At 51.9% G+C, this 12826-nt stretch overlaps 1 protein-coding gene across 5 annotated transcripts in view; it reads left to right on the top strand.

The window, feature by feature from the left end:
• Window positions 1-9856, top strand: part of Smurf1 (SMAD specific E3 ubiquitin protein ligase 1) — a 95327-nt gene extending 85471 nt beyond the window's left edge. For 3 of the 5 annotated variants that reach the window (XM_021648968.2, XM_060368131.1, XM_060368133.1), the window contains 6 exons: window positions 1328-1506; window positions 2406-2543; window positions 3529-3649; window positions 4385-4586; window positions 5995-6079; window positions 6797-9856. In XM_021648968.2, coding sequence (XP_021504643.2) covers window positions 1328-1506; window positions 2406-2543; window positions 3529-3649; window positions 4385-4586; window positions 5995-6079; window positions 6797-6896 — 825 coding nt within the window. In that variant the 3' untranslated portion in view covers window positions 6897-9856. The remainder of the gene's footprint in view (window positions 1-1327; window positions 1507-2405; window positions 2544-3528; window positions 3650-4384; window positions 4587-5994; window positions 6080-6796) is intronic. The other 2 variants (XM_021648969.2, XM_060368132.1) reach the window with 1 other exon arrangement.
• Window positions 9857-12826: the final 2970 nt, after the last annotated feature.

Raw genomic sequence — 12826 nt, 5'->3', positions numbered from 1 at the left:
GACATGATGCTGAGAACTCAGGGGAGGGATGGGGAGCACAGACTTGCTAGACCTGATTCCATTCTGGATTCCAGCCAAGTTTAGCTCAGGGGCCTGCTGTCTGTAGCGAGGGGCTGTGGATCTGAGCTGCTCTGTCCCCGAGCACTGAGGGAACTCTGGTTTGGTGGTATATCATGTTCTTGCCAAATCTACACTCAGATCAAAATTGGAAAAGTTCCATAATTAGCTCTTTGGGCCGCAAATTCGAACATTGAGCACGAGGTAGGTATAAGACAGCTGCTGTGGAGGACTTTCTGTAGGACCATATCTGGTGTGGAAAGGCCAGAGAGTTGAAATGAGGGACTAGTTCTACTAGAGAATTGAAATGCAAATAAACCTGTGTTTGGGAAACAGCTCAGCCGTGCAAGCACAATGACCTGAGTCAGATTGCAGAACCCACATAGAAAGGAAGGCAGATGTGGCTGGGCCCTGTGGCACTTGCTTTAATCCCAGCACAGGGGAGGCAGTGGCGGGCGGATCTCTGTGAGTTAGAGGCCAACCTGGTCTACAGAGCGAGTTAAAGGACAGTCAGGGCTATGCAGAAAGACCCTGTCTTAAAACACCAAACAACAACAAAAATCCCAGAAGCCAGGCATGATAGTGTGTGCCCTGGGGAGGTCCAAGTGGGTGACCCCTGGAGCGCGACGGTTGGCCAGCCTAACCTGTAGACCCAGGTTCGCTGAGAGACCTGCTTTCAAGCAGTGGGCAGGCAGAGGGATAAAGGTGACCTTGCGCTTTGAGATGCACATACGTGAACTTACACATAAACCACGTACACACAGTGTGAATACGCTTTACCCGTCCTGGAAGGTCAATTGTGGCAAGTTTTCTGAGGTGACTGTAATTCAGAGCTGGAAGCAGAAACAGGAGCCTTACCTACTTATACACCAGAAGCACCCCAGTTGAGGAAGAGGAGACAAACCTTCTGACATTGTTGGAGAAGTCTCCACACTTTCATTTTGTACCAGGCCCCTGCAAGTTAAAAGGGTTCTCAGGGAGAGATAGTGACTCACACACAGAGTGATAGGCCAGGGTATGGTGGCACATGCCTGTCATCCAGGACTCTGAAGGCTGAGGCAGGAGGATTGCCATTCCTAATCCCACCTGAGTTAGACGGGAGTGAACCTGAAGCTAAATGACAGACTTACCCTGTCTGGCCAGGGGTGGGTGGTGGGCAGCTGAGGAGATACATGTCTTGTTACTTCGAGTCAGAGGCAGTCCGGGAAGTGGGCCTCCACCCTTGCAGCTCACCTCCTAATGACTTGCTGTTCTCTGGCGCCCCCTATAGGACCATCTGTCTTACTTCCACTTTGTGGGTCGCATCATGGGTCTGGCTGTGTTCCATGGACATTACATAAACGGGGGCTTCACAGTCCCATTCTACAAGCAGCTCCTGGGAAAACCCATCCAGCTGTCGGATCTGGAGTCAGTGGACCCAGAACTGCACAAGAGCTTGGTGTGGATTCTGTAAGTGTCATCACTCCTGTTCCACAGCTCCAGAGCTCGCAATGTGTTTGTTGTGTGTGCACATGCTTTTCAGGGAATTGAGTGAAACTAAAGAGAGTAACAACGAACTGTAGCAACAATGTTGGGTTGCGAGCACAGACTAACAAGGCAGATGTAACAGAAGTTAAGTGACTTACACTCTTCATGGTGCTTAGCAGGTTTCTTTTCACAAAACCGGTTTGTTTTACTGCTTATTAAGGTGTGATTACAAATGCCAGTGACCCTCACCAGTGTTGGGGGGCACACAAGAAATCACCCCTACCGTTTCTCAGGTGATCTGTAGAAGGCAAGAGAAAGTATCAAAAGCAAATTTAACATTTAGTTATCTTTGCTTTAGAGTTAGCCAGAATGCTTTAAGGGTGGCAGGGACATGAACCAGGTCCTGACAAGTCTGGGAAGCTGCCGTGTGCAGTCTGGCCCAAGGGCTGCTTCTCCACTGTGCAAGGGCCATGGGGGAGTGAGGGTTTCTTTGTGGGGGATCTGTCGCTCCACTTGTCAAGAAGTAGGGCAGATAAAAAGTCAGTCTGACATTTCCAGTGCTTGCTTTTTTTTTTTTTTTTTTTTTTTTTTTTTTTGTGGGAGCAGAGGCTGTCTTGAGAAGAAAGAGGCCTTATTTTCTTGGTTTGTGTCCTTTTGAATCAGCTGTGTCTTCACAGGCCTCCTCCCAGACTCAGCCCTCAGAGCAATTAGGCTTCGTATCCCATGGTGTCAGAGGATGATTGAGTGATACCCCCGATGAATGGGAACCACAAAGTCAGGGACAGAACCTGAGCTATGCCTGCCAGCTATCCAGCACAGCCCTCTGCAGCCCTCCAGGACTCCCTGGCATAAGCCTAACCAGCCTTTGCCTGTGTCCACAGAGAGAATGACATCACACCAGTGCTGGACCATACCTTCTGTGTGGAGCACAATGCTTTCGGGCGGATCCTTCAGCATGAACTGAAACCTAATGGCAGAAATGTGCCCGTCACTGAAGAGAATAAGAAGGAATACGTCCGGTAATATGCTGGGCTGGCCTTAGTGGTGGCCTGGAACAAGCAGAAGGTGCCGTCAGAGGCACCTGTTGTAGAGACACCGTGTGACATCCCAGCTCTGGGTGCGAGGTGGCAAGCCAGGGTCCGCAGCAGAGGCTGCCAGCATGTCCAAGGAGTCCACTACAGCGCCCCAGCGCCAACCTGAGGGACAGTTAGATGCACTGGCCGTTCAGAGCTGTAGGTGTGCCTTGCAGATCCAATTTGAAATCTTGGCAGTTCTGGCAGGTCTCACCAATCCTTCTTGGACTCTAGTAGAAACCAGAATGCCAGAACTGGTTCATTTTAACTGCTATAAAGGCTGGGTATAGCTTGGTGTGTGGGGCAGACCTGTACTTCCAGCACTTGGGAGGCTGACACAGGAGTTCCAGGCCATTCTGGGCTACATACTGAGTTCAATCCTAGCCTGGGCTACAGAGATCCTTTCTTCAGGGGATGGGGAGAAGGGAAGAGACAGATAAAGCCAGGTGGGGTGAGACAGACCTTAATCCCAAGGCTCAGAAGCTAGAAATCAGTGGGATTCCAGGCCAGCCTCTATGAGATCAAGTTCAAGACTAGGCTGGGTTACATGATGTGGCTGGAGTGATGCCTCAGTGGTTAAGAGCACTTGCTGCTCTTCCAGAGGACCAGCACCCACATGGTAGCTCACAACTCTAACTTCAGTTTGAGTGAAGTCACCTGTTCTGGCCTCCATCAGCACCAGGCACACACATGATACAGATATGCAGGGAAAACATGCATATGTTTAAAAATAATAATTAATAATAATAACAATTAAAGATGAGACCAGACCAGCAAACTAAGAGCTCCTGGGAGGGTGGGAGAAGGCTGGAGTCCACTCTGCAGGCTCTGACATTAACCTCACGTTTGCCGTCATAGCTGCAGCCGCTGCGGGGACAGTGCTTTCATGGTCTCTTCCCAGTTACTTCCATTGTGTGGCTTTTCCTTTCAGGTTGTATGTAAACTGGAGGTTTATGAGAGGAATTGAAGCCCAGTTCTTAGCGCTTCAGAAAGGGTTTAATGAGCTCATTCCGCAACACTTACTGAAACCGTTTGACCAGAAGGAACTAGAGGTGAGTGCTGAGAGGCCTCCTCAGGCCCCAGACAGGCAGTCCTTGGAGCAGTAGGCTTGATGGGGAGGGAGACTGAGGGCACCTGAACTGCCTTGTACACAGTTCTGTCTGTGCCCTAGCCAGCGATTAATGACTGAATCTGCAGGAATAGTTCCAGATGATGTCTGTGCCTTAGGTTTTTGGGATTTCTAGCCCATGCCCTGGACTAGGCCTCCCTCAACCCAGTTTTCTGCTCCCACTCTGGCTATTAATAGACTAAGGACATGTCATTGTCAGGGACTTGGACAGTGACTCATTCATCCCTTGCCAGCTCTGCCTGGTGCCAAGTGGCCTAAGCCTTCCAGATTGTTCTCATAGCCATCTGCCCACTGTGAGACTGAGGGCTTTGGAGTGGAGTCTCTGTGTGAGGCAGTGAATCTTCAGCAAGCTTTTAAACAAGTGGAGCGTATGTGCCATGCCCCCTCACTCCACATGACCTGTGGCATTCTCTCCCTGTCAGCCATTCCCAATGGCTCTTCTCTCCCCGTCAGCCTCTCCCAGTCCCCGGTGCAGAGCGAACTCACTCCTGAGGTTTTGGGTTATCGGCCTGTGTAGCCGTGTGTCAGACAGCGGGCACCCAGAGGCCGCTGGCTGGCTTTGGGAGTTGGACGGTCAGCACTTGTTGAGGGTTAGGGGTCGGCGGCGGGAGCAGTGTCTTGGGCATTCTGGATGTAATGCAGCCGATGCCCTTCTCAGCTGATAATAGGTGGGCTGGATAAGATAGACCTGAGCGACTGGAAGTCCAACACGCGGCTGAAGCACTGTGTGGCAGACAGCAACATCGTCAGGTGGTTCTGGCAGGCGGTGGAGACCTTCGATGAGGAGAGGAGGGCCAGGCTCCTGCAATTCGTGACCGGGTCCACACGAGTTCCTCTCCAAGGCTTCAAGGCTCTGCAAGGTGACTGACGTGGAGTCAGGGCCATTCCCTGAGATGTCTAACTGGTGTGTTCTGTCCTAGGCTTCAGAAGCAAGAACTGAAATGTGGGCCATCCCGCTAGAGAATGATGGTGGCCAGTGTTCTCATAACAAATATGTAGACTGGAGTGCCTGGCAGGGGGGGGGGGGTTCACACTGGTGCCCCTTGTGGGCCTGTGGATCCCACGTTCTAAAAAACCAGGAGCAGCAGGGGCTACTGGTAGCCTCTCGTATTCACAAGAGAGTGCCCTCAGCCTTCTCGAGCAGACAGCCTAACAGTAACCTGTAGTGGTGGTAGCGGTCAGTGGAGGAGGCCAGGGCTAGCCCAGTAGACTGCTGCATGTGTGGAGCCGTCACTGCCCTCAAGGGACGGAATCCACCGTACTGTCATGGTGGTGCAGGCCTGCAGGCGGCTCTGCAGCAGTAACAGGGTTCTCCACCGAGCGCCCTGAACTCCGGAGGCCCTACCTCCCAGCACGGGCTGCTAGGAATTGACTGAGCCTGAGCTTACTGCTTCCCAACACCAAGTGGGTGGGCGGAGCAAGGCGTGCTGCCCCTCCTACATCATGGTTCACTAAAGCACACTGAAGGCGTGGGTTTTATTCTCTGCCTGCTAAGGACAAAAAACAGGTGTTCAGTAGTAAGCTGTGTAGGGGTTCAGATTTTTGTGATCCCACTCCCTCCTCTCCTCACCTCACCTCTTCTTCCCACTGCTGGCCTGCTTACCAAATGTTCCCATTGAGAAAAACCCTTCTGTCACAAGGCTTTTACTAACATTCTCCAAGACCAGACAGGGGCGTGGGTGTGGCCCATGGATAGGACAGAGTCCCCATCTAGTCCTAGAGTGGCTGGTCCCATGAGTTGGGGGGGGGGGAGTGAATGCTGCTTAGAGCAAGGCGTTCAACTGAAGGCACATAAAGCCAGGCGCTGAGTGACAGGGACCTAGTAAGGGGTTGCCCTCCCCCACCCAGTAGGCTACATGGCCAAGGAGACAAAGCCCCCACACTGCCCTCCTACACAGTGCCACAGCAGCCCTTTCTTCTGTCTCAGCACTGCCAGCCATGGCCCGCAGAGAGGAGTGTGTAACACACCTGCCAGCACAGGGCAGACCCTGGTTTCTGTAGCTACAGCTGCAGCAGGCTAGGAAACACCGTGAGCGTCCAGGAGGACCAGCATAGAGAAAAGCCCAGTGGCTAGTGCTTTCGGTCAGCTAAAGTGCAGGGACAAGCCAGTTTCTGCCTCAGCTACCACAAAGAGGTTCCCGGGCGGCCATATGTAGGGTCTGTAAGCTCCTGGGCTTCAGAAATGAGTCACCCTGCCCCAGGGCCTCCTGACCAGGCACTCACAGGCTTTGTCTCTGAAGTGCATTAACTAGAATGTTGTCTTGTAAGGCTCTACAGGCGCGGCAGGGCCCCGACTGTTCACCATCCACCTGATAGACGCCAACACAGACAACCTACCCAAGGCCCATACCTGGTAAGCTCTGCCACTGTGGCATCATGTGTCCTTTGTGTCGTCTCCCGGAGATCACACTCGAGGGTCATGCAAGCCCTCCTTGAGTCAGCAGGTCACATTGTGTTGTGATGCACAGCAGTTAAAGCTATGGTGCCTATCACCTGGACTGTACCCTAAAGGCTCATGGATGTCCTTGGTTGCATGTTGTGGGTGTGTGTGCGTGTGTGCATGTCTGTGCATGAGCCCAGCAGAAAGGGGCAATCATCTTCTGATACGTGGCTGCACTTTTGTGTTTCTTGGTTTTTAAAATTACTGTGAGGCAATAGATGTGTCTTTGCACAAATACTTGGAATGAGTTTCCCTGTGGGACATTTGGTATCCATCTCCTCTCTCTAGGATTTGGTGTTCTCTCACTTTTGAGACCCAGCATGCTCTAGTAGAGGATTAACCAGCCCCTCAGTAGGTAGCAGGAGACCTGATGCAGGTCACAGGCCCGCCACGGGTTCTTCCTGGTGTGGAGAAATCACACCCAGACACAGAGCAATGCGCAGGAAGTATGCAAGCTCGCATTTTGATTTTGTAGATCTTGAGATTTTGCTGTGGGTGATTGGAAGACACAAGAACTTGTGTTGAAAGCTGAAGCTTTCCCAGGGGGCGCTGAGACGGCACATCCTGGCCCACTGTGCTCACCTTCAACGTGTCCCCAGCAGTGACTCTGCTTCTTTCGTCCTTTGCCAGCTTTAACCGGATCGACATCCCACCCTATGAGTCCTATGAGAAGCTCTATGAGAAGCTGCTGACGGCAGTGGAGGAGACCTGTGGCTTTGCTGTGGAGTGACGGGAAGCCAGAGGTCGCAGAGTCTCGCTCACAACCACCAGACCCAAAGCCTATGGCGTCTGCACGCCTCCCGCATGGCGGGCTGAGGCCTGAGATTCCAGAAACCCGAGGGAAAAGGCTCGTCTCCCTCCTTCTTTGGGGAGGGCAGGCCAAGGGACTTTCATAGGTGGCTCCCACTCATTATCCCTCCTTTATTATAGTTCGCCCACCCTTCCATCGCCCATCCAATAAAACGCAGCCAGGTTTCACCCTCAGCCTCCTTGGCATGGTGGGAAGGCTGTGGTGTCTCTGGAAGCATCGACCATGATCAGGACCAAGCTGGGCCCCTGAGGGTTTGCATGGTCTCTGCACCAGCTCTTCCCTCTCTGTGTATCCTCAAGGCCCCTTTTCAAGGTCAGCAGCTGCCGACAGCTTACCAAGCTCAAGTTCCGGGTGTCACAGGCTAGTAGCCTGTTCTAGGTAGCAGGTGGATTTCTAAGCAGGAAATAAGCGCACAGTGCATGCTTGCTGGAATTCCACTATGGCAGGAAGCTGGAGGCAAAATGTGTTTTCCCCATTGAGGGGTAAAGGAATTGGAGCAGCCTTTACTGGAGGCCCAGGCTATCTCTTTTCAGGGTATCCTGGCTGAAAAAAAGATGTTTGTGTTTTTTTTTGCACAGGGGGGAAAAAATCTTTCAAAGTCCAGTTTGCTGTGTTCTCTACCCAGTTTGAAATTCTCATATCATGGAGCTAAGCAAAGAATGACCAAAACTAGCCTCAGACCCCTGGGTCCAGCTCTGTTCCTGTGCCTGGGGATCCGGAGGCTCCTGGCTGTCTTGAAATGTTAATGGACTTTATATGGGGATTGCTAAGAGCTAAATAACAGAACAGTTTTGTCACCACCGCCACTGGATGGGACAGCAGGAGAGGCTGCTGACCTGGGGTCCCCTGATGCAGCTCCCCAGGGTTGGTGCTATGCACAAAGCAGGGTGTGATGGAGCCTATGGCAACAGGGTGGGGGCTTTACCTGCCTACATGGCCCTCCTCCCCAGTGGCAAGGGTGATGCTAACAGTTCTACTCAACTTGCTTGCTCATTCTTTGTCTTCTGATGAGCAAGGCCAAAGCCAGCCTAATGCTGTGTCTCTAACACCACTTCCAATTTGCACAAGTGTTCAGAAGCGTTGACTCTCAACTGAGCAACTGTATTCAGGCAGCTGAACTCTGGTGGAAGGCAGAGCAGCAGCCGGTTTTCCATGTGTGGTTTTGTTGTTTTTGTCTGTGGTGGGGCCGAGAACAGGGTAATTCATTAGCAAGACATTTCATTGGTACCGGGGTTCAGGTTCAGCCATGAGTTCAAGTTGTGTGGGAAGTGATCAGGAAGGTCCTTTTGGGCCACTGGCTTTTGTGTTCTTTTCATTGCTTACCCTTGGGGTGGGGAAGTGGCTTCCCCTCTGTTCCTGCTGCTTCTGTCCAGTGTGGCCTGGAAGCAGTTCTGGATTGACTTGGGGGGGGTGCTGGAGTCACAGGTCCCATACACACCCTATCCCAAGAGGTTTGTCCAGCCTGGTGGCCACCAGCACTATAGAGTGTGAGTTAGACACACTCTGGTTTGCAAGGTTCGGAGGCAGAAAGGCTGCTGAGCCTCACTGCACAAGGACTGAATCCACCCCACCTCCCAGGCCAGACTGGGGCCTTACTAGTCTCTCAGTTTTCTGCCTTGCCCCAGGAGGGCTTCTGTATTTCATCTACCTTAATGCTTCTGACGGTGTTCTAAACCCCGGCTCCCTCATGACTCAAGAGTGTTCAAACAGTTCGAGGAAACCTGTGCCCTAAGTCCTAGCCAGTCCATGAAAAGCAGCCACACCCTCAGAGTGACACTGTCTTTGTGGAGACTGGAAACTTACCTGTTGCTATCGCGCTGTCCCAGTCTGCAGCGATGGAGGAAACCAGGGTCCTGTGCTGTGGAGATGCGCTGCAGGAGTGCGGAAGTCCGTGTTCCTGCTGCGGGAGTGATAGGGGACGAGCCTTAGGAGTCCCTTGTCAGGTGTCCTCTGAGGAAGAGCCAGAGGGTGGGCCCCCAGGGGCTGACTGGTAGGCACACATACCACCCACAGTCTTTCTGCTCACATTGCCTATGGGCTCCCCCCATCGCCAGGTCCCCGTGTCCCAGCCTCCCCAGGTGCGTCTGTTCTGCGCAGCACTGTCCTCTGTTGGTACTCCTGCACTTCCTTGTCTGTCTACCATGGTTGGGCCCTTCTGAAGCTCCTCAGAGGACACTGCGTGGCCAGCCACGGCAAAGCCCCTGGTTGCCCTGTTTTGGTCTGGGTGAAGCCCTTTCCTGTAAGATCTCGATTGCCATCCCTCCTGGTGGCTCCAGGTGGTCACCCAGATGCTTCAGGAGCCCGGCCCTCCAGGCTCCCCTCACCAGCGGCCAGCAGCCACACTCAGGGATGCAGCAAACACCACTCTGCTCAGCAGTGCTCCAGAGAGGAAGTGCCGGGCTGCGGCAGTGGGATGGCAGCGGGTTGCAGTCTCTTGCTTTCTGTTAGGATCTGCCACAAGATGGGATATTGACCCCTCCACTGGCTTGGCCACATGGCCAGGTTCAGGTTAGGTGGACCCTGGACTGGCCGGCAGAGAACGTGCCCGCCCTGCTGCAGCAGGCGGAGGGCCACACGGCAGCCTTCTGAGAGTGGATCTCTGAAATGTGTTTATAATGTGCTCTAACTTATTTTGTAAGGGCCTGTTTGGAGTGCCGCTGCTACCCTAGTTGCTCTCCCAGTTTTTATTGCCCGTTTCCTTGTGACCGTTGTACACTAATGTTCTGTTTTATGTCAGAATTGAAAGTATTTAAAGAAATTCTAGTTCTATTTAATGCCGTTGTGGAACCAGCTAGAAACACAAAAGATTGACTGTAGAGCAGGCTGGACCCGGGAGGTCAGGTTCATTTTGTTACATATGCAATAAACTCACAACTTTACTTTTTTTTTTCTTTCTTTCTTTTTTTTTTTGTTTTTTTTGTTTTTTTTTGTTTTATTTTGTTTTTTGGTGTCTGTTACTTTGATGTGGGAACAAGATTCTGGTGTATTTAGTTTCATAAGCAATAAAGCCCAGCCTTCAAGAAAATGAGGAAAAGGTAGAATTTTGGGGAAAACAAACGAAAATAGCAGATGCAGTAAGTATAGAGTTCAGTCTGTCCCCATCACCTTGGACTTGAGGTGGCAGCACTGTGCCTCCCCTGCGCTCTGCCCACCACACCAGCTGGAGAGCCTAGTCCTTGTATGTTCTGCTTTTGGCTATTTTGAACAAGGCTGCCCAGAATATACGTCAACAAACCGTCAGAACACCACAGTAGGGTTGCTGGGCCAGCAGACCCTGTGTCAGCTGCTGAGGACGCTTCCGACCGCAGACGCTTCTCATAAAACTTAAGACTACCTTGTGGTAGACGAGTCCCAAGTCAAAACCATCATGTGCTCACCTGTGAGACGAGGGCACGGCTCCTCACAGGGTCTCGATAGAGCTGACCCGGAAGTGATAAGTGGGCCGTAGCTGGTTTATTAGAACACCAAGCTCCTTTTCAGAAGGGCCTTGGTCTCTTCTGTCTCTGAGAAAACAGAACAGAGTGTGTGAGTCAGGTGGTGACAGCTTTGGAGGCCCCAGCAAGCCCAGGCCGTTCCCTGTGGCTGTGGAAGATGGTAACAGGGTCATCTCTGGAATTTTCATTTCATTCATGAGAGTTAGTAAGAGTGCTCTAGAGAAAATTACGGCAGTGTCACACAGTTCATTCTAGCACAAGGGAAATGGAGGTAAGAGGGTCAGGAGTTCCAGGTTATTCTTAGCTTCGTATGGGAGTTTTGGGCTAGCCTAGGTTACATGACACTATTGGGAGTGGGGAGAGGAAACACGGTGTTGGGCCACAGTGGGTGGAAGTGCTTGGCTGCACAGCCTGACCTGAGTTCAGCCTGTTCGCAGATCCCTCAGCAAAAGGAGACAACAGAACAGACTCCTAAAAACTTGTCTGACTTCCACACACACGATGGCACATGTACATGTGCACACATACACAACACACAATACAGTAGTGATTAAAAGTCCCTGCGGCATTTACTACAGTGTCTGTAGTAAATATTCAGTAAGTGTTGGAATTTTTTAAAAGGCCAGCAACCAGGAGGCCATTAATAGAGCTCCAGCTCTGGGGGGATGGCCAGAGTGGGGAAAGCAGGTGCTGAGCAAGTCTGAGGACCCACGTTCATCCCAGAAGCCCACAGAGTGGAAGGAGAGGACTGACTCCCACAAGTGGTTCTCTGACCTCTGCACACTATCCACAAACACAAAGGTGGGTCACACCTTTAATCTCAGCATTTAGGAGGCAGAGGCAGGCAGATCTTTTGATAATGAGACCAGCTTGAACTATGTTTGTCTCAAAACAAAACAAAACAAAACAAACAAACAAAAAAAACAGTTACTTAGGGCTATACAGCAAAACCCTGTATGAAAAGTCAGATAAGGGATGGCAGGTGAGAGCTGTGCAAACTGCAGACAGGAGACAGCTCATTGGGCTGGCCTGTATGATGCCCTAGACACATCATCCAGGGTCACCTAGGAGCCCAGTGCCTTTGGAGGAATAGCAGCTGCGGACCCAGACTCTGTTTTCAGGGAAGCAGCTGCTTTCAGAAGCACAAGTGGAAGGGGCAGGGGGGAGGGGCATACTGTGCAAAAGGAAGCAGCAGATGACCAAGCAGCAGGCCCGGCAATCGCCAGTGAGGTCCTGGCTCAACCATTGTATTGAGAGCTGAGCTGCACTGACATGGCTGAAGCCCAGATAGCCCAGTGCAAACCTGAGAGCAGGACGAGGGGTCTTAGGAGGAGACATGGCTTGCCATGGGAACTTTCCCAGGGAGGCAGCAGCTATGTGAGGCAAGAGACCTCAGGTCAGGGGAAAGAAGTTCTGAAGAGATCGGTGTGGCTGACTTAAACACTTAGGCTAAAACTAGTTTGAGTACGGTGGCTCTTGCCTGTGATTCCAGCACTTGAGGTTTGCACAAGAGGACTGAAAGTTTGAGGGCAGCCTGCCTGGGATGCACTGTGAAGGCCAGGCCATCCTGGGCTACATAGCTGGACCCCATGTCCACAAAGTAAAGGAAGTAAACATATATCAAGGGTTGAAGAAGGGCAGAGTCATCAATATCATCATCAAATGTGTTTTTAAACATTCCCAAGCCGGGTGTGGTGGCGCATGCCTGTGATCCCAGCGCTAGGCGAGGCAGAGGCAGGCGGATGTGTGTGAGTTTGAGGCTAGCCTGGCCTACAAAGTGAGTGCAGGACAGCCAGGCCCGCACAGAGAAACCCTGCCTGGAGAGACGGCTGTAAGGATCTAAGCTCGGTTTCCAGCAGCCACCCAATCAGGTGGCTCACAGCTCTAACTCCATCCATGGGCTCTGACGCCTATGGGCACTAGCACACACATGGCAGGCAGGTAGGCACAGTACACATGCATGTACACACATGAACTGCAAACACATTTGCGCAGTCAACAAAATAATGATCCTGACAAAATGAAATGATGTTCTAGCAGAAATGATGTTACTATAAGTGGATATCACAGGCTGGGGAATGACTCGGCGGGGGGGGGGGGGAGCCACACAGGTGTGAGCGAGGACCTGAGTCCACATCCTTGGGACCCAAGTAAAAGTTGGACATGGTAGCACACGTCTGTAGTCAAGGTGCTCCTGTGGAGAGGTAACGGGTGGAGAGAGGAGAATGCTGGGAAACGTGTGGACTAGCTCAGCTGGCTTCTGCAGCATCAAGCGGGAGCCTGGAACGAGGGGGAAGATGACCACCGGCACTTGAGATTATCTAAATACACAGGCACACTGTGACACACACACACACACACCGTTCAGATGGAGATGGCTCCATTGGTAATATGTTCGCTGCACAAGCATGGAGA

Source organism: Meriones unguiculatus, chromosome 15 (assembly GCF_030254825.1).
Source record: "Meriones unguiculatus strain TT.TT164.6M chromosome 15, Bangor_MerUng_6.1, whole genome shotgun sequence".
NCBI lineage: Eukaryota > Metazoa > Chordata > Mammalia > Rodentia > Muridae > Meriones > Meriones unguiculatus.
Note: the sequence above shows the minus strand (reverse complement) of the source record. Positions and strands in the feature narration are given on the sequence as shown.